This window comes from Grus americana, chromosome 1 (assembly GCF_028858705.1).
Source record: "Grus americana isolate bGruAme1 chromosome 1, bGruAme1.mat, whole genome shotgun sequence".
Taxonomy (NCBI): Eukaryota; Metazoa; Chordata; class Aves; order Gruiformes; family Gruidae; genus Grus; species Grus americana.
Window position 1 is genome coordinate 137,898,394 of NC_072852.1, and position 21,793 is coordinate 137,920,186.

The window sequence follows — 21,793 nt, forward strand, 5'->3', positions numbered from 1 at the left end:
AGTTTTCCTAGGAAATAGTTTTAAAACATCTTGAGTATTTTCAAGATGAAGGGAGAGTAAAAGGTGGAGTGCTCAACGTGAAGAAAGTATTTTGCTCTTGGTGCTGGGAAATCTCTTCGGAAAGGCAGCCTTTTATCTTTTCGTAACTCATGTTGGATGTGGGAGAGGGATTTCATCTGCCTTTGGGAAGTGTGATGGCCTTTGAATTATACAGAATTTGTCTGAGGACTGTAGCTGGTTAAAAATAGTGATACCTCGTAATGGTATTAGTTTGCTGTTTGTTAACTCCCTGATGATGATCACTTAGTGAATATAATGAAATTAGGAAGGCAGAACAATATGTGTGTGGACAAATACCGTGAAGTCTTAGTGAATCTGGCTGCTTACTGCTTATGCTTAAATACAGTGTTAAATCACAAAAGAAATGTGAGTTTGGTGGATTTTAGCATTGTCTTCTTATTATTAATGTTTTTGTACAAAAGACATAAAAGTTATGAAATGCAGTTTTAGTTTTCTGGTCCTAAAATCTAGGGATAATGCAGTAAGGTGGTATAAGAAAGCCTTTCCTGCAATTTTTCTTATTCTCTCTGGTTTCTGCCTTTGATAGTAATCTTACATTTCTGAAAAAAATTATATTTACTTGGGCATATTTTTTTCACAAAAGAGTGCTGTATATTAGCTGGAAAGAAAGAACTGTATTTTATTACAGTCTGGTACAAACCTTAAGTTCTGTATCATGGAATAAGCAGCAATTAGACATGAATTATATCTTTAACCTTACCAAAAATTAATGTCCAATCTGGAAAGTGAAAATGAAAACCTACATCTTAAAAGATTTTTCTGTGTTGGGATGTACTAATTGGGACAACAAGTGACTGTGGTTTTGCATTGTGATCTTTTTCAGTTACGTGAAGAGTTTGACCGGGGCATAGATGTTGTATTAGACGAAGAGCACAGCATTCATGATGTTGCTGCTTTATTAAAGGAATTTCTGCGTGACATGCCTGACCCGCTTCTCACCAGAGAACTTTATACACCTTTCATCAACACTCTCTGTGAGCTCTGCGTCATCTTGATTTACTGATTTTCAAAAGTTTACCTGTTTCAATTCTTTAATCTCTACTAAGTGTATTCTTTTTTCTATGCATTTAATACTCTAGCCTTGATTTGCTCCAAGTATTTGTATAGTGTAAATTTTCTGAGGTTTTCATACTGTGGAAGTATGCCCAGAAAACAAGCACAAAGATTTCACTTATTATACCTATTTTTGCATGTGTGTATAGGATGTGATTCATATTATCTATTAAATCCTGACCCTGTCACTGGTTCAGCAGTAGCAGATGACAGACTTCCATTTGATTCCTGGTATCTTAGCACCATTAATACTTTAAATTTTTAGAGCCGTTCACTGACCAAAATTCCAGTCTGGCTTCAAAAACCTAGCTTCAAAAGTTCAAGTTTCACCATAGTTAATGGTCCTCAAAGCCATCGTATTAAGTACTCCCAAATGTGTTGCTTAAGACCTGAGTGCAGACTCTCACAGATTTGGGAGAAAGTAAAGTTGGACCCTTCAAGCTTAAGCTGCTGCCTGGAATGTGTTCTTCAGATTCTTTCTAGCCCTCATGTCTGAGACCCTGCCTTTGTCCCACCTTTGTCACTGGCTACCATTGCATTTTAGATGGTTAAAGTGATGGTGCTTTATATCTCTAGTTGCTTTTCCAGCCTCCCAGTACCACTACAAGATGTGAAAGTGCAAGAAAACCCATTTGAAACGTCTAAAGCATAAACTTGACTGGAGTGCTTCCTAGCGGTACCCTGTATATACCAGTAGCTATACCTAAATGAGTGGAATAAGTAGAAAATTAAACGGAATTTTTTGTGTCCAGTGACAGTGATGCAGTATGCAACATCGATTTTGCTCTCCTGTAGGCTGAGAAAAGATGCTATGAACCTGTGAGCAAAAAGTTGACCAACCAAGGCAAAAATCCCATAACAGTATTTGTTACACTTTTGATATTTCCTTAGAGCTTTCTCTTTTTCTTCTGACATTATAATGAAAATGATCCTTAAACGAAGCTATTCTTATGCCTTTCTTTGGGCTGGGAACAGTATATTTGTTCTGCTTTTAGGTTAGTTGGAGTGATTTTCTTAGAATGTATTTTTTCCCCTCTTAGTATTAGAGCCAGATGAACAGCTAAGCACCTTACAGCTTCTCATTTATCTTCTACCTCCCTGTAACTGCGATACCCTACACCGGCTGCTGCAGTTCCTCTCCACAGTGGCTGGCCATGCAGAAGACACCACAGACAAAGATGGCCAAGAGGTAAGTCCCGGTCACTTGTGTCCTTTAACTTTCCTTACTTCATGATCTGAAAAGAGATCTTTAAAACTGTGAAACAAACACGATGCTGGCATACCCCTGAAAGATGGGAGAGACGTTTCATATTCTTGCCTGCGCATTTGCCATTTAGTTGTTTACTACGTTCTTAGGGCTGTGAGAATTTAATTTTTATATGACTTAACCAGTAAAGAATCTACCACTTCCTTTGGGAGATTCACAGCATCATCGGTCTTGTTGTTAAGAATGTCTGTTATCCATCCTCCTCCCCCCCCTGTTTTATTCTATTATATTCTATGGAAAAAACACTCACATAGAAAAGTGTCAGGCATTCAAGAGTGTGCTTTTTCATTCCCTTTTCATTCTCTGCTGTTGCTTTCTTACATGGCCTTTGGACATAGCAGTTCACCTCCTGTTTGCCTGAGCTTCCTTGTATGCACTGGGTAGTGAAGAATAAAAAAAATAAAAGACAGGAATTACACCTGTGCCATTGCAACTGTTGGAGTGCAATCACTAGTGCAATCACCACTTGGAGTCAGGGTCCATCTTTGCCTGCTTTCCTTCCTCCTTACTGTTGCGTTCTGGACCAAATTCAGTGGGGAAGTTGGAGCGCACCCATCCCACAGAGACAAGAACACCCCTACCCATGTGGCTGAGCTGTACTTCTGAGCATTCACACGTGCACCTCAGCCGTTCGCACTAGAGGAGATCTGAAAATCCAGACTTCCCATTTTCTGCCAGCAAAATGCTTGAACTAATGTGCTGCTCTGCCAGAGGTGGCATCTATTACTGTTGAATGAGATGGGTATAGTCAGTCACTGCTTGATGAAATTGTACCACTTTATCTGGTACAGATACAGAAGGGACTTCCCTGTTCTCTGAACTGCAGCAGAGGCTGCTTCTGATGTTACTTCTGAGACCCTGCTGAAAATCCTAGAGAATTTTGTCTTCCAGGTGGAAAACCCTGCTGTCTTCTGTGAAATTTTGCAGTAGGCTGGTTTTAACAATTGGCATTTTGAGACTGAATTCTTCCAAATTTATGCCTCAAGTCCAAAATTCCAATGTGCTGTATGTGACTTCAAGGCCTATTTCAGTTTTAAATCCACTTTAAATGCTATTATTTTTGTCCTCAGCAAGGAGTTGATAAAAAACTGCACCACTGTGGTGGAAAGCATTTAAAAAGAGTAGACTGTAACAATTTTACTGTGCTTAAAAACATTGCATGTATAAGCCAGCTAAGGTCATGGTCCTCCTCATCCTGCAAAGAGTTCTCTGTTGGTTCGGGAACATACCCAGGAGGATCTTATTGCAGGGTTAGAGACTGATGCCGTTTAAGAGAGTTTGTTAGGCACAACAGTTGTAATAAAGGCATTTTCATTCCCCTTAACAGTGCATCAGCTCTGCTACAGGTATTTTGGCAAGGCAAATTTATGTAAGCTGTCTTGGCAGTATTGTGAGCATCAGGACTATTATGTGTGATTGGATACCTTTTATAGATAATACAGTATTCTACTCAGAATTATTTAAGCTATTCATTAATAATTAAGTGAATAATAATTAAGGGAAGTATACAGGGCAAGAGAAAGTATTTTATCAGACTGTTTGCTATCACTGGAAAGGAAAACAGCCAGGCTTTGGCACACAGGCCCTCTTCACGATTTCTTTCAAAAGTCCTTCCCTCATGAAGATGAAGACGGATGACTAACTTTATTAAAATTACTCATTCCATTAATTTCAGTGGATATGTTTACAGCATTTTTTAAGGGATGCCCCGAGGCTGCCCTTAAGAAGAGACTCACTGTTTGTACAAACAACCCGCACACGCAGATCCAGGCACAGCCAGAGGCTGCCCCTGGCACACTCAAGACACCACATGCCTGTGCATCCTTGGTGGCTCAGTACTCTGACAGTCTTTAAAAAGCAGGTCACCCGAAAAACAGCCGGGTGCGTGGTGGTGCGCAAATAAGGGAGTGTGCTGTACTCACAGTCATGCTGGGATGAGTCTCTAAACAAAGAGTCAACGTGTTTGTTTTGACTGCCCATGCACCTACTTAGTGCAGATGTCTTGCCAAGATTACACAGTGGCCCCACCGATAAAAAAAGGAAAAGCTCTTTTTACTGTCATCTCTATGCTGTCTAGTTGAGTTCTGTAAAAAATAAACCAGGTGCAGTTGTAAGTTTGACTAGAGTATTCAGTAAATGACCAGCTACAAAGAAAATAATTAAAATACTACTTTGAAAAGATTAGTTTTGTACCACTCATTTCTTGAAATGCTGTTTTTACTGCCTCTTTTTGGTGCCTCTTCTTGTCCTTTTAAAAAAATAATTAGTTCAAATGTAACTGAAACAAATGAAAAATAACTCTCTTGATATTTTTTCGTTCTTTTAAAAAAGCACTTCAAGAAATACTGGGTCAACAGCTGAAATTCACTTACAGTCTTATTTAGTCAAACTGCTGGCTTCTTCTTCTGCATTCCCAGAATAGTAACCAAGCAGAGACACAGAGAGGAAGCACATGACCCCTGCTTTTTGCTCTGTTAAAAGAATAGAAGGGGAAAAAAGTAGACTAATCACAAATACAACAATGAAAATTTTGATTTAATAACCTATATGACATATTTTTCAGATAATTTCTGTCTAGTCTAGTATATATTCCTAGCCTTCTACTTCCTCCAAAATCAGATTACTATTGCTTCTTTGAGTAGAGTTGTAAAGGTAGAAAAAAAGTAAAAAACCCAACAAAACAAAAAATTCACCCCACAAGTAAGCATTTGGCATGTTCTAGGAAACAAGCAAAAAGACAGGAAAATACTAATAAAAATAATGAGCACACTTCTTAATTATCTAAACTGTTTAAACATGGAAAAGTGTGTTTTTCCTCACTGTATCTGTTTCAAATCATGAATGCCACTTGAGAAGGCTAACAGTTTTCAGTATTTGGTCCTAAGAGACAGTAATATGCTGAGGTGGTGAAGTAGGAGGAGGTTTCCCTGAGTTTAGAAGTAGTACGCCACTGCTGAGCTTCCAGGGAATTAAGGGCAGGCAGCATTTCCACCTTCTACTCCTCCAATCCATTTGAAAATATATCCAGAAAATCCACAGTACTTGTTGAAGAGATGGCCAAAGTGTTTCAACATTTCTAAAAATTGTTTCTAAAAGCTATTCATTTTCTATTTGACTAGCACTTGGTTTTGGTTTTGATGAATGAACCATCTGCCAAATGGCAGGGGGGGTGTGTGTGTAGATGTGTGTCTATGCATACATATCTGTATACATTAGACTCTAGGAGACCTCACTTCATTTATATTCTGTTTTCTAGGTTACTGGGAACAAAATGACATCGCTTAACCTGGCTACCATCTTTGGCCCTAACTTGTTGCACAAGCAGAAATCTACAGACAAAGAGTTCTCAGTTCAGAGCTCAGCTCGAGCTGAAGAGAGTACTGCTATCATAGCTGTTGTACAAAAGATGATTGAAAATTATGAAGCCCTTTTCATGGTAGGTGGATGTTTCTTCATGTTACTCGTATGCCCTTTTAAGTTAAATGAAGAAATACCTGGTTGATTTTAAGATACACTAGGATGAAATAAACTGTGGAAACTGCATTAAATTAGGGTCAATTATTATTGGTAGAAAAAGTAGTCTTCTATCAAGGAGAATGCTTTGCAGTAAGCAATAATATTACAAATATGTACTTCTATCTTGCCTGGAATGGTTGCTGTGTTGATAACAATATCTTCCTTAGAAGATTTCTGTCTGTGGAAATGGTGGGGTTGGCTACTCAGCTGTATACTAAAAAATGCACCAGCATTGCTCATTGGTGTGGAAGACAAGACTGAAAATGACCTTTCACCTCTCAATTTTGGAGCCAATTTTTCTGCAGTGAGAAAAGATCCTTGGTTAATTTATGGAACAAGCTCCCCTACCGAAGACTTTCTTGTTGGTTGTATGGAGAGGAAAGACAAAGTTTTCTCATTTGTCAGTTGGATAAGAGGAGTAAAGCATAGATCTGTTTACCTCCTGAGTACCTTTCTGTTCTCTTGCTGAAGCGAGGAAGTTCTTCATATAAGGGATGATGACCTTGGACTTGGACGTGTTGCTTACTTAAAATGCAGCTTAGTTAAATCACATGCTTTGTGCATAGCAGTTTTCTGAACAGTTCATTCTGTGGCTTTACCTTTTTCTCTTTTTATCTACAAAATGATGTCAGCTCAGCGTGACTTGTGCCTGAGAAAGCCCTGCTTTGAGGTAGCAGAGGCCAGTCAGACCTAATGGTGGGCACTGTCCTGTCTTCATTTTAGTAGACATACATATCTTAACAAAACCAGTAGTCTTGAAAAGGTGAAAATAGCTTTGATTGTTGTGTCTTGACACTAAGCAGCACTTTATGTTATGCTGAGGAGATTGGTTCCCAAAGCAAGAGGAAGAACACTCTGGAAACCTCCTTTAGTGCTCCAGCAAAGCTGGATGCTGGATACAACTTTGGTGGAAGAGGATGGACAAGCCTAGACTGTGGGGAAGTGGGACTGATGGCCACATAGTACTGTAAGGGGGAAAATGTCTACCAGATTTCAGCAGGAAGATGACCATGAGAAAGCAGTCACGAGCCCTGCTTATCAGTCTTACCCTCAGCTGTACTTCTTTGTGATTTTCTCATCTCATCCTTCACACTGTATTGCCTTTCATTACATCCTTTGCTTTATTTTTATTCTTGTTCAAGTGAGACACTAGACAATCAATCTTTTTTTTTTTTTTTTCCATAATACTTTTCACAGTTTAGGGAAACTTTAGATGCTATTTTTCCTTCCACAGCAGGAAAAGAAAGTGACAAAACTTCTGGTGTGAAGGTCTGCTGGCCCAGAGCATGGATGGCACTAGCAAGTTTAAAATAATACTTGAATAAGAATACTTGCAAAAACTGAAATATTCTTAGTGTTGTTTCTCTTTAAGAACATTTTACGGCACAGCCACATCTCAGTACGTAATACTTTAGGCACACGTTCAGACTTTCAGTGTGGAAAGGGTGGGGCTTAGGGTGAGACTAACCTACATGTGGTCTCTTTTCATTGTGATGGATTTATTCCTTTCTCTTCAATGCTTGCATTTTCAGCTGAAGGTTAAACACAGTGTGGGAGGAGTTTTCTTTTGTTTTCCAGAGTAGCTTTTCAGATTGTGGGGGGAGATTAAAATCAGATTTCAAAATGAGAGGCTAGCTGCATGTGAGAGAAAGACAAACCTCTCTCAGATGGTCTCCTGAAAGCCAAAATCTATTAATGTGAAATTTATGGAGATGTCTAACAGTCAAGCATCTCTGAGTGCTTTCACTCATCCCATTGCCATAGTTTAACAAACAACATGGCAAGTTCTGCCTGTTTTCTGGAGTAATGTCTAGACTCACACATGTTACTTGATCTCTACGTTTGTGTGAAATTGCTCATAATTAGTGTTTTATAAAAGGTTCTATGAGGGCTTTACTTTCAGCTTTTTCATGTTTTCAGCAGCAGCACAGAAACTCTGTATTCTGAAGATAATTAGCCCAGTGCATCGTTTGGTAACAGATGCATTGAAGGGAAAAGACTTGTACATGTAATTGCAATAAAATTCTGATAATTTGAAATCAGCCAGCAGCAATTTGTTTTCCAAGCCCATAGGAGTGGGGCCAAACCATAGCTGCTGTTTAGACTTGACATTTATGCTACTTACAAAAAGAAAAACATCTGGATTCGAGCATTCAGCTACAACTATAACATACAGTGTATTGCTGCTAAGGTGTTTTTGTGGGGGTGTTTTGGGTTTTTTTTCCTGTTACTTCTGTATATGGTGAGGTTATAAAACTCTGATTGGCTTCAGCATTGAAACTGGAACAACATTTGTGGTAATAGACCTAGGAAACCAGGATGTGTTGTGGTGCCCAGACCACAGTATCAGAATGATTCTGACATATTGGTGGGTCAGGAAGGTTCTGTTTGTTGGAACAACCCAGGATACTGGAGACTGTTTTTATTAAGCAATTAGCATTGATATCAGTAATGTGCAAATGTGGATTTCATATGGAAGATGGATTCTGACCTTGCTTCGTTGATATTAAGGATGTTAAAGTCTTTCATATCCAATTCTTACCATTTCCGTGAGTCTTAGGGATGCATTAAAACATTTTACGGGAGCGTACAGAGGACTGTTCTTTGCCAGTCTCTGAACTATGCCTAGCATCTGAATGCAGGGAGGCACAACTCAGCCACACTTTGTCTCATTGGCTTTGGCTTGGCATGGAGGATGAAGAGCAGCTTGGTCGTGCATTTTCATCCCCTAGCACGCAAGTCCAGCCCTGCTGCAAAGAAGCACTACATAGTGTCTGAAATGTCTAGATTTTCTGAAATTTTTGCTGTTAGAGGCTACTGTGGCCTCCCCGCTGTGGAGGCAGTCACACGCTGCCTCTCTGTGCCACATCGGTAGCAAGGGACAGCACAAAGCAGACACTTCAAGGGTCCCTCCACCCTTCTGTGTCTCAGTAGCTGTGACTGTTATGTAGGACCCAGCCCCCAAATATCAGAAGATGTCCTACTTTACCGGAGTCCTGACAACCCCAGAGCCCTCTGATCTGTCCCAGTATGTGCTGCAACAGCTGTTATTTCAGCAGTGCCTTGACTTCCCTTCTGTCCCTGAATTTCAAGTTCTCATCCATCTACTCCTCCACAACTGCCAGTTGGACAATTAATTCAATAATAGTTATTGCAGCTCTGTAACGTTTTCCTGAGATACCAATATAGTAGTTCTCTGTAAGTGTAAGTTTAGAATTACATGCATATCATTTCTACGCTTGCCAAGTTAGTTAACTAAACTGAAATAAATTGCTGCACAGGAGCCCCCAAACTCAGTAGATAGCTAGCAAGGAGACCATCAGTACAAATACAGTTGAAGGATCAGAGGTTAATATGCCCTCATTCACTCAAATTAAATTCCTATAACTTGGTAGAACAGCTAAGTTTGGGTTCCACAGATGCTTTCAGTTGGAACTGAACTTCCTGTTGGAGCTTTTTCAGAGTCATTTTTATGGAATGAAAGACCGATTTTATTTGTTTATTTTTGATAATGGAAAATACATTTTTATTTTTCTGACAAAGTTCTCTCAATAGATTCTTACAAGTTTATCAACTTGATACAAAGCCGAATAGTAAGTTACATACAGAAAGACATGAATTCTGCTTTACCCTCAAACTTTATCTGGAATTAATACGACTGTATAGAAAGGCTGTCTAAACGGAGAAGTTACAGCATGCTGGATTTCTAAAATTATATTCCTATAAAGGGAAGATATTTACTTAAATGCTAGTATATCAATACCCATCAGTAAAATATTTTTCCAGCATAGAGGCTAAAAACAATTTTTTTGGAAAGGAACATGTGGTCACACAAGTTTTTCATAGAGATTTTGGATCAATTTGAATTAAATGATGCATATCTTCATTTATTTTCAAATTATTTAATTTTTTTAAAAGACATGTGCCTTTTCTGTAACTTGACTCCCTAAATACCTCCCAAACTGAGGTATTCCCCTGAGGAATCTATTAGTAATTCTATTCTTATTTCCCAGGAAATGTCAGGGAGAACAAATGGCCCATGCAGTGTGACCTGCAGGTCAAGAGATTCAAGCTCTGACAAATTGCATCCAGAAGCATATTGCACAGTTGATGACCCCTTGCTGAGATTGTCTTGCCTCCAGCTCCATCCGTCATGAGTGAACCTGGGCTGTTAGTTCAAGTTTCTCAGATGGTTTCGTCTGTTTGATTGCTGTGAAGGCTGAGTTGAATGTTCCACCGTGATGTGGACAAGCTCACTTAAGGATGATAAGATTCATGTAAAATGCAGCTGGAAGCACTAAGTTTACTTGGGCAGATTTTGGAGTGCCATTCCCGCTACCTGCCCAGGAGATGTTGCTGTATCCTGCAGCAGCTGTAAGCTATCAAGTGTTCTGAAAGTTTATCTCCATACAAAGCGCACTGGAGAGAGTTAGCAAATCACAAGGCTAAATTCCAAAGAAGATGGCACAAATTCTGGTTGAGCCTGTTGCTACTACTCGAAGTCCAGAGTGGCTGGAGATCCAACAGTACCCAGTTGTAAAACTGAATTACGGGCAGATGAACTCTGGAATTACTCAAGTTCTGTTTGGGTATAAGCAGGATTTTAAATGCTTCTAGATCCCAGGATTTGGCCATATGAATGCCTGAACACTGAATGTTTATAAGGGTTCATTTAGAAAAATGTTCACCTTTGGCAGCTCTCACTAAATTGAAACAATTTTAGAACTTCATAGGTAGAACAGTCACTATGAAATTTCCATATGAGAGGGACATAAATAAGTCAAATGTCACAGAATATATGAAGAAACATTCTCCTTCCTGCCTAATTACATTTCACATTTTTTCTAAAAGAAGAGAAGTACAGTCACTTGGAATGGAAATTTTTAAAGGTCCCCAGATCTTTGAATGGGGATATAAGGTGAGGACCTTGAACTGGAGCTTTAGAGACTACAATACATGACTAATCCTACTGTTGTTACCAGATATAATACCGGACACCAGTGAGATATTCAACAGTAATCAGCATTTGACATGGTACAAAATGATCTTTAGTCCTACTTCAGCTGTTGTTACATGAAATTTCTCTTTTAAGTGGAAGCTTCTGAGTATTTATTTTATATACTCTCTGTAAATGTATTTGTACTTGGTCTTTTAGATTAAGCACAGTACCAGAATTAATGTATGTGAAAGGATATTCATGTCCAACTAAGTATTTTTTGTTGTCTTCATAGGTTTCCCCTGACCTACAGAATGAAGTGCTTATTAGCCTATTAGAGACTGACCCAGATGTTGTGGACTATTTGTTGAGGAGGAAAGCTTCCCAGTCATCGTGAGTAATCTGTTTTTTCATCATCCCTGTTTCTGCTGGGAATTTCTATCTCCCACTGGAAGTGTTCAAAAGGTTCTAGTTTTCCACAGCTCTTCTGCACTGTCTACAGTGGAGTAGAAATATCATCCCCATTACGCAGAGACTGCCAAAGAAATGATGACTCTTGTACAGTGTTTTCTAAAGACAAATCTTGTTTCCCGATTCAGAGGAAAGATTGTGTTCTGCTGTAGAGAACAGAATGACATGTACATAAAAATATTCAGTGCGCTATTATCTGACAGGATGTATTCTAGTGATCTACTGGTTCATGTCTTGGGTTTGTTGTAGTCTTCAGTAACAGGAGGCGTGTATTACACTATCCTTGAAACACACCCTAGAGTGCCTTAACACGGTCACGGCTAGCTGTTTGACCAGTTGGTTGGTCTTTTCCTGTCATAGACACATAGGACATTGTAAACAAATCAACTGCCGCAACAGCAGGTTTATGGAGACTCTACGGATATGATTTAATTGTATGCTTTGTGAAAGATCCGAAGAGAAAAAAAATCACACCGATCACTATTGCAGTTATGATTCATAACATATTCCAACTTTGTGTATAGTGTAGGTATGCCTGCACCCGTGTGCCTTAACGCTATGAGTTTGTACATTCGGATTAACAGATTTCCTGGCTTTCTCATGGGACACACAGTCATTGCCTTTATTCTGCTGAATCCCAATATGTTAGACCCAAAAATCACAAAATTTGACAAGCTTGCTTTAAGTAATTTTTAAGAGGTTTCCTAGACTCTAAACTCTCTGGGACAGATTGGACTTTGTCTTCCTATGTGTGTGGAAAGTGCCTAGTGCATTCAGAATATAATTAAAATTGAGTTTGTACAGTCAGTCAGCTATGATTTTTTTTTCTCTCCCTCTGAACATTGTATAGTTGAAGGTAATGTAATAGTGTGCCTGGCTGTAAAGGAAGAGGTACAAAAGAAATAGTATAATTAACACATGGAGAAAAAAGCTTTCTTTAATTATAAAAATTAAACACAAAATTACGTGCAGAATATGTCATGTGTTATAAAGGATTTTATTAGTTTATGGACATAACCACATGAACACACAACATGCAGTAGCAAATTATCGCAGATCATCTGATTTGTGGTAATTGTGTGTTTTCTTAGTGTACCACAGACACAAAATAATTTCAGTTAGCTTATGACTGACAAACGAGTAACCATATATATATATTTAGATCACAATAAATGCAGGGTAATTAGAGGTATGTTAGCTGTCTTTTACACTTGTTTCACGTTTGCCGTGAGCCAAGACCACAATTAGGAGAGACGCTGCAAATCACATGACATATGGTAAAGTCTGTAGAGACTTCTTTCTTTGACCCCCCCATTTTGGAATGATCATATTATTTCTAACACAAGCTAATGAAAACCTTCGTGCTGGATTCCACCATCTATATAATATAAAGGCATAAAATTATACCTCACATGTGGCTACACATATCAGTTGAGCATAAATTTGTCACAAATTATTGTGGATGTAATGAATTATTGTTAGATCCTGTTTCCTTTAAGTTAATTGACCTTTCCTTGAGCTTCCTAACTTTTCAGCCAGCATGCATACCTGCAGGAGAAAACGGATCTTTTGTGCAAAGCTGGTCACAGCTGACAAAAGGGGGTTTGTAAGAAAAGATTACAAAACCAAATAGGAACATATAGCTACACTAGTACCAATTTATTGTATTTTCAGTAATGGGCAGGTGAAGTATCACTAAGACAGGAACAACTTGCTATCTGTCATTTTTCTTCTTCTCTGCTATCATGTAAGTGGTTTATTCTTAATGTTAATGACATATGTTTTCACTGTGATTGCAACTTCTTGGTTAAGACATTCCAGGCAATTAGAGGGAATATTGCTTAGTGTTATTGCCAGAAGTGTGATGCTCTTAAGAGATTCATTTGTTTCAGAACATAATCTCAATTTCGAGGCTACGTATTTGCTGGTTATTTTTCCTATAAGAAATGTGAGGCAGCAGACAACAAGGAGATGTTTGTCTTAATTTGATAAAAATGAGCCTCCAAAATACATCCTTACTACTCTTTGAAATTTCCTGATCACATACTCAAGATCCAAATTGGGATCCGTGAAACAGAAAGCTTTACATATTCTTGAGACAATCTTCATCAGAAAAGCTAGTTGGCTGCATAATGTAGAGTGTGGAATCAACTTCAAGACTTCAATGTCATGTTAATTGCTCTGAAGGCCCTGCTTCTGCAATTGTCCTCACATCTCTGCTTTTGATGTCATTACAAATGCTTTCTTGGCTCTGATCTAACAGAGAAAACACAATCTTTTTTCTTCCCCAGTGGAGGACAAATCAGATGTTCCTCATCTTTCAGTTCTCTTAAGAGCTGAGCATTGTGAATGGTATATCAGGGAACTTATGGAAGTCATTCATGGTAAAGCACTAATTGCCATTGGCAATTATGAAATCTGCTTTTGTGGATGACTTTTCCAACCTTTTTGTATGTTGGCTTGATGACAATGGAATTCGGGGTTTCCAGCTGTAAGATGAAGCATCTTTAAACTAACACAAAAATAAAATCTGTTTCTAATGATTATTTATTGCTTATCATGGTTGCTAGTTCTTTTAGAGTAATTGAGTTTTAAAGTTATAGAATTTTCAAATGTTTTTGGATGGTAATGATGGGTTTTAATCCATCCTAACCTGTGGCGCAAAGATGAAGCCATACAATAGGCCATGTAGTATGTGTAAATGCAGTTTTCAAAGCCTCAAAGGCTCCCTGAATCGAGTCCTCTACCCTGTTACAGCAGCGACCATATCATAATCCTGTAATAATCTGTTTTGTTGGTGGCACCTGTGTTGCTCAAGTATCTATGGAAATTATTACTGCATACTGCCAAGCCATCACACTGCGTATGATTTGCCCCTTGTAAGACATAATTGTTTTCCCAGTCGGAAGCTTTAAGGAATAACAGAAAAGGATTTCTGCCAAAACCAGAAAGGAGTTCCCTGTTTTGATGACCTTGATGCCAGTAGAAAAGTAGGAATATCCCCAGTAGAAGTTGTTGTTGTAGTTGTTAGTAGTAGTAGTAGTAGTAACATTTTTCCAGTTCACCCATGCAAGTAGACTCTAGTGGATAACACCAATTCAGAAGGATGCCAGTTAAAAAGGAAAGCCCAAGACTCCTTCATAGCATAGCTGATTTTTGTTTTGGAATCTGAACTAGTATTTTTGAACACGTGGCATAGGTTCCTTCTGCAGCTTTCGCATCTTTCAGTTTGTACCTAACCACTTTTTAAATCTTTTCTTTAACGTAGTTCATAACCACGAGAAAACACTTTACTTGCCTTCCAATTTCTCACATTTGATAGTACATAACCTTCTATTATTCTTTGTGGAGACCATAATCTGCCCTTATTTGTAGACTGCATATAGGTGAGTGGGTATCTTGTGCCATGTTTACATTTGCCTCCCAATTTAGTTTTTCCCCAATGCGTGGGGAGAGAATCTCATAGCTATCCAGGGGAAGATGAATTTTGAGTTTTAGTAAACATCCGTTTGCTACTGAGCTCAAACCTTAAAGCAAACACATGCTAAAAGTTTTGTTTTAAGGATTATGTGAGAATTCATTCTTTATTTGGGAAGATGCAAGCCAAAGTCTTTTGCAAGTTGTGTTTTATTTTGTTCGTGAAGAGCATCGTAAAGCTGCAAATGTATGAGATCAATTTCCAACTTTAAAGTGTTCAATCCATTTCGATGGCAAAGTCCACAGGCATTTTCTTTGATTTTCTAAACAAATTTGAAAGTGATATTTTTTGTATATATATGTATGTATATATAATTGCATCGGCTTACTAGCAGAAACTGTAAATGAGTTTAGAAACTTGAACATTTGGATCTTTCCAAAGACTTGACAGTTTCCATTTAAGTAAATTTTTATTAGGAGCTCTGTCTTGAGAAGAGATAGACTATAACAGATCATTCAAGGTAAGACATGAAATCAGTGTTTCACGAAGCTCAAGTTTATGTTCCCACATTCTTTCATTTCCATTTCCCTTTCCCCTCATTCCTTGTGTTACCTTGCCATGGCTAAGTGGTGGTATACTTCTCTCTTTGCCCTGTGCAACATAGTTAGGTTTTGATCCTGCAAAGATTTACATGCCATAAGCCTTATTGGTGTCACCATTAGTGCTAAGTATGTCTGTATGCTAGCAGGGTGAGTTTTAGATGACATTCCATCTAGAAAGCTGGAAAGACATTTGGTCATAGGCGATCTACAGATACTAACATTTGTCCCCTTTCCTCTCAGGTCTTTCTGGTTCTTCTAAAATTCCAAAGACATTGCTTAAATCTCGTCTTAACTCACTGCACAAACTTTTTTAGAACTTTAGAGGGCAGAAGAAGAGTTGTAAGGGACAAAAAAGAGGAAAAAATTGTGATAGAATTGTACATATTTAAAAGACAATAATTCTTCAGTGTGTGGCTGTTTATAGATTAATTTACTTTGAACTCATCTTCAGATGAGAAGTTGAGATGGGAAGTTACCTAATTGAGGCACGGGTTTTTTTGGTTTTTTTTAAATGACTCTTCAACATTGCCGTATCAACCACACTGGGAAGCCTGAGAGAGCACTGCTTTGCCAAATGGCAGCTCTGGTTTTCTGAGTTGGCCTCAGTTGAGGTTCAGCATCAGTTCAGTGGTGGATTTCTTGCTGGGAGTTACTGAGGAGTAAACTTAGTTAATTCATTCCCAACACTTTATGGTTGCTTTTATACTGAAAAAATAAAAAAAGGAATATTGAATAACACAATAATGATGTTGAGTGTATATATATGTATATTTTATGGTTTGGGACATGCAATATGTAAATCAGCCAGAAAAAGAAAACAACAAAAAAAAGCTTGAAAGTGGTGTTAAGTTTTGTCATTATTTCTGTATTAATATTTAGTGTGCTGTGGCTAGCCTGCCTTGCCGCCGTATGTTTTCTTTATTTTCTTTCTTCAATTTAATTTCATTTGTCTGGAAAGAGCGTTATTGTTCCATAACAAGTAATGTGCTTTGGCTGCTCACTCAGCTCAAGCTCTCTTTGGATTTGATTCTGAGAAGGGCTGACTATTTTCAGTACACATTTACAAGAATGAGCTTCTGTCGTATCACATGCAGTTAAAGTAGATATTAACGTGAGGTCACTGAGAGAAGTGTTTGACTCAAGCAAAAGATAAGCATCTAAGAAACAAAGATCAAGATGCAGAGAAATGAGTAATAGAAATACAAGTTAAGGAGGACCGATAGGAAAAAAGTTGTTTGTTTACAAAGTATTTGTACGTATTCTTTGACAGGTTTAGTGACTCATGGACTGCCTCCTGTCTGCATAGCGAACTGTAACAGTTCAAGAAATCTCCCTCAATGTTCCCAGCACATTTCAAAAATGAGAGTTGTCTCTCTGAGCCTTGGCTGTACTTTGTTGGGGGTTTTGTTTGCTTTTTTTTGCTCAAAATTAAATGCAGGCTATGCTGTTGGTGATGTAAAGGTAAAGGGGTGAAAGAAGTTGTCAAAGTTACCAGCAGAGCCAGTTGTTTGCTGCCCCCATCAGAAGTACAGTAGAACATCTGCTTGTCCTCTGTAGAATATTTACCTTCTGATGTCTCTAGAAGAGGATCCTTCTCATAGCATGAGAGGCAAGCTAAGGTTTTGATTTCTGGCTGTGTAGTACTTCAGAATGGCAGAAGTGATTTTAGCATACTGCTTACCATCAAACTAATCTTCCCTATCATGCCCTCAGCTATAGTGTTGCAACAAGCTAAGTTGTCAAGGTAACATAAGGAATTGATTCACTATTTAATTTCCTGTGGTGAACTGTACAGTTGTGTGGTTTTTGTTGTTTTCTTTCTTGACAGCAACATCTTTTGATTTTTAGTGGCCTCTGCTGGCCACTTCATGGCAAAAGTTTTACTCACGGAAAATTCACTTCTGTACTGCTTCTGAGGTGTTTTCGTTTCTGCGGCTGTGATCATACTCTTGTATTTGATTTTATTTGTATGATGTCAAACTGCACCTGTAGCTGCAAACACAAAGCATTTTTCATTAACAGCAGTTCGTTTATCAAAATTTCTCAGGAGCCCTGAGATGCTGCGGTCAGAAGGTTCCTACTCCACAGGAGGAAGACATTCTTCCACAGACTCCAACAAAGCTTCAAGCGGAGATGTCTCCCCTTACGACAACAACTCCCCGGTACTGTCTGAGCGCTCGCTGATGGCAACGCAAGAAGAAGTTGCCCGCAGCCCAGATAAGCTGTACAAGGTACCTGAACAGTACACGCTGGTTGGACATTTGCAGCCTAAGACAAAGGAGAATTCTTCTGCATCACAGGCTGGAAAAGGTAGAGTACATCCTGCTTGTGTTTCTCTTCCTCAGTGTCCGATGGGGGTTTTTGAAATAATTGGAAAGTGTCTGCTCTGATTTATCATCTACCAGGACTTGAGGGGCAATAGTGTAAATAACCTTACGAGAAATGGCTGACCAACCTCCTTGTTTTGTGTCGAGCCTGAAGGGTCTGTGCTCAGTCCTCCTTGTTAGCTCAGCCATCTGTCAGGGATGCTCTTGGTACAACATTTCTCAGAACTTGGAGCTACTATTTAGAAAAATAGAACTATATATGTCCTGCTTTTCAGCCTGTCTGTGACAGCATGGCAAAGACTCTGATTTCTAGTCTGGCTCTGTAGGACTAATACCTGCAAGGTTATGGTCCGTACTTTGGAAAAATCTGAGACTTTAAGACGTCAAGCTACAAATTTTCTCCAATTCAAAAGAATGACCTCAACACCATCTCACTGGAGAACACAGCTGAGCTGCACAGCTTTACATCTGCTACCAATTACACACCTAGCAATACTAGTGCAGGGATGTGTAATTTCCATAGCTGTCTAGGGAGTGCACACCTGAATGATTTCTTCTGTAGAGAACTGTGGTTTAAACTGATAGCTCACCAGCATTTAGAGATGTTTTTCATTTTAAAATATTAAAAAAAAATTACATTCATGAAATGCATATATAGTGAGCCAAACTTTAAGGACTTTAAGTGCTTAGGGATGCAGATAACTGGTGGTATTTTTAAAACCATTTTATTTCAGAGGTACTGATTAGGCACTTGATTCCCTTTGGGATTTAGACTATTATCTCAATTATATGCTTTATAAATGCCAGTGGGCATTTATCTTCCATATTCAGCATCTAAATCTCTGAATAGGTTTCAAAATTTGGTCAGATTTCTAGTAAGTTATAAACAGGAAATTGCATGAAGTTTTATCATATTAACCATCTTTTGGACTTTAATATGCATCACAATGATACTGGACCATGACGAATTAGGAAGTTCCTTTACTGCCAGATGGAATCAGAAAAAGGCCCGAAACAGTTATAATCCCGCACAGTGCCTGATGTGTGCATTTCATTAAGTTTCTACCCTGTGACAGCACTTCCTTGTAAGATCCAAGTGATGCTGCAGGTCGATAGAGCTGCCTTACACTGACCCCTGGGGAAGGGACTGCCTGAGGGAGCTTTGCCCGTCTTTCCCCTAAAAAGCACGTGAACTACCTTCCTTTGACCAAATCCTCCTGTTCCTATGCAAATTCCCCCGCTGACTTCAGTAAGGCAGAGGACTTAAGGGAAATTCCAGTCTCTCAGCAAGCTCGGGTGTCCTGCCCCTGAAGAGCTTGCTGAATTCATTACAGGATCTGAGCCTGAAACAGCAAGTAACTGTGGACAAACACGTTTGAGATCTGTTTGTGTTAGGTGCACAGTAACTCAGATGCTAGTATATGTTAATGCCTCTCATACCTTACGTAAGGTTTTACCATTCCATTTGTATGTTTCTAAATAATGGCTTTAAGGGGATCGATTCATTATCTTCTTACTGCTGTTTAGATGTTTCCGAAGATCATTTTGACATCTGGGGCACCTGGCATTCAACACTGAAAAGTGGCTGCAAAGATCCAGCAATGACAGGTCAGTTATTTCTCAAGTTTTAAGCCAACCTAGCACAGACATAAACAATTTCTTAGTTTTGAGAAATCGCAGTGAAACTAGGAGGAGAATTCGCATTGTCCAGAGTTGGAATTGTAAAAGGCAACTGTTCAACAAAATGCAGAGAAGCGCAATGGTTATACAAATGCAGCAACATTTCAAACTGTCACAAGATAATTTAAAAAGTTGTTTTAAAATTATTTCAAAAAATATTTTTGTATTCTTCCAAAAGCGATTGGAAGGTGGCCGCCTGGTGGGGCGCACGAGCGCAGGCTGTGAGGTTGGCAGCCCTGGCTTCTGGCCCTGCCGCTGGCTGGCGTGATCACCAGTCACTGGCCCGTCCTGCTTTTGGTTTTCTCCCATCTGCACCCACCTCGCAGAGGAACTCTGAGACTAAAACACCCCCTTGCTTTTCAAGCATTTGAAAGATGTTAAGTGTTGTGAGGCTTTATGTCAGAGCAAAGTATAAGAGTCACTGGGTAATATAATAGACGTGGTTGAGGTAGACAGAGAGCTGCTGCTCTGTGTCCCCAGGTTCAGCCGGTGGTGAGGCTGGTACGCCATCCGTCGCACAGCCTGATGATAAAAGCCCCTATCCCTCTTCTGCAGCGTGATGCAGGGGAAAAGCAATAACTTCTTAAATGCCATGTAAGCGATTACGCAGACTGACGTTGTCTTTCTGACTCTGGCCCCCAGGTTCTTACGGGAACATTCACGAAAGCAGCTTGCTGCGACCCGGACAATGCTCTCTCTCCCAGGGGAACCTCGCCATGTATTCTCCTCGGTGGCAGGGCAGCTCCACCGAATTGGACGCCGGCAGGCAGGTCATGCGAAGGAGCCAGACGACCGCTGCCATTCCCGAGTGTCAGCTCCATCCCACGGTGTCTCGGGTGTGCAGTAACCCACAGATCGAAGTTGGCAGTAGGAGTGCAGACCTGTCACAGTCAAAGTCGGAGCGGCACTTGACTTTAAGCAGTGTGGAGGACCTCAGTGAGCATGACTCGAACGTGGGTTGTTCGCAAAGCACAGCCAAGCCTTCCTACAGAAAAGAGAGGCCACCACCCCCCTACCCAGGCCCAGCGAAAACAAGCTCTGCGTCGTCACAGCGATCGAGCGTTTCTTCAACATTGCACTCTTTGTGGAGACTTCAACGCCAAGAAAAAAGTTCAGGGACCAGAGCAGCTGGAGGACCGCCAGCCAGAGCCCCCGAGCAGGCCAGCTCCAGGCAGGAGCGACCAGCCCCACGCACCCAAGCAGGTCACATCTATTCCACAGCACCTCACAGTCAGAACAGTAAAAATGTTTCAGAGGCGGACTGGCACGACTGGCAAAGGGAGAGGTGGCAAATTTGGGAGCTTTTATCAGCTGATAACCCCGATGCCCTCCCGGAAACCCTTGTATGATTGGACTCTGCAGAACTGCCACTCGTACATCCCTATGCCTTCCTCTCATAGGAAAACAACGGTGACATTGGAAAATGGGGAGGGCTTGTTTGTTTTGTACCAACTGAATCGCATATACTTTTTTTTTTAAACTTTGTTCACTTTAATTTCTTAACAGCACTGTCAAGCAGTCCATTTACAAATACAGTATGTTCCTGTTTTTCAGCAAGCTTTTGAGAAAAAACAAGATGAAAATTTTAGTCTAATAACCCTGTATGCATACGCTGTGTATAAGATAAAACTGTTGCTTTGATGTTGCTAAAAATGTATTTATATATCTGCAGTTTTGATGATTGTATATTCTGTAATGGGTATTGTATGATAATCATATATTATGTTTTCATATACAGATGTCAATCAATCATGACTGCTTTTTTTAAAATCACTGCACTTACGTTACCGTGGTATGCATTGGAATTCTATAGAAAGTGCACAAGCTGGTTTCTGTGCTTATATAAAAAACCCCAACCCTGTTAAAGGGGGAAGTTGTCCTTCTTTTCACTGCCTATTGAAAAACACTAAAATAGAGTGGAACATGAAAAGCCATATATTTTATAAGGGTAGTAGTGAGCTTAGGGGGAAAAATACCAAATATTTTTTTTTTCTTATAAATATATTTGCAAACGAAATTAAAATTTGATACAAGATTGTAAAAATATTTTTTTAGCTTCTGGTAGGAAGCAGCTCAGAGAATCAGCTAAGAGCAAGGCCATGCCTAAACCAACTAAGGATGTAGTGCAACGGTCTGCCCTCCCATTCTACAGGAAAACCAATGTTATGTATACAGGATATAATATATATATTTATAAATGTATGATTTTATGTATTGTTCTAAAACAATAAACTGGAATCCAAATTTTAGAAAACCAAACCCAATAAATTGAGGTGTGTAACAACTGAGAAAGAATATGGCTTTTCCTTTGAAATAACAAAGCTTCAGCGTTAAGAATGTTAGAGAGAGGAAAAAAAAACGCAGACAGACGTGCAAAAGGGAGTCACGCAGAGTTTCAGAAATGAGCATGACGTTTGGAGAAGTTCACAGCTGCATTTCTAT

The 21,793-nt window shown here is 39.3% G+C and overlaps 1 protein-coding gene across 6 annotated transcripts in view; it reads left to right on the top strand.

Moving 5' to 3' along the window:
- ARHGAP6 (Rho GTPase activating protein 6) overlaps nucleotides 1-21,432 on the top strand; it is a 340,043-nt gene extending 318,611 nt beyond the window's left edge. For all 6 annotated transcript variants that reach the window (XM_054805736.1, XM_054805772.1, XM_054805746.1 and 3 more), the window contains exons 7-13: nucleotides 905-1,055; nucleotides 2,175-2,323; nucleotides 5,658-5,837; nucleotides 11,149-11,246; nucleotides 17,392-17,654; nucleotides 19,199-19,279; nucleotides 19,994-21,432. In XM_054805736.1, the coding sequence (XP_054661711.1) occupies nucleotides 905-1,055; nucleotides 2,175-2,323; nucleotides 5,658-5,837; nucleotides 11,149-11,246; nucleotides 17,392-17,654; nucleotides 19,199-19,279; nucleotides 19,994-20,700 (1,629 nt within the window). In that variant the 3' untranslated portion in view covers nucleotides 20,701-21,432. The remainder of the gene's footprint in view (nucleotides 1-904; nucleotides 1,056-2,174; nucleotides 2,324-5,657; nucleotides 5,838-11,148; nucleotides 11,247-17,391; nucleotides 17,655-19,198; nucleotides 19,280-19,993) is intronic.
- The last annotated feature ends 361 nt before the right edge of the window (nucleotides 21,433-21,793 follow it).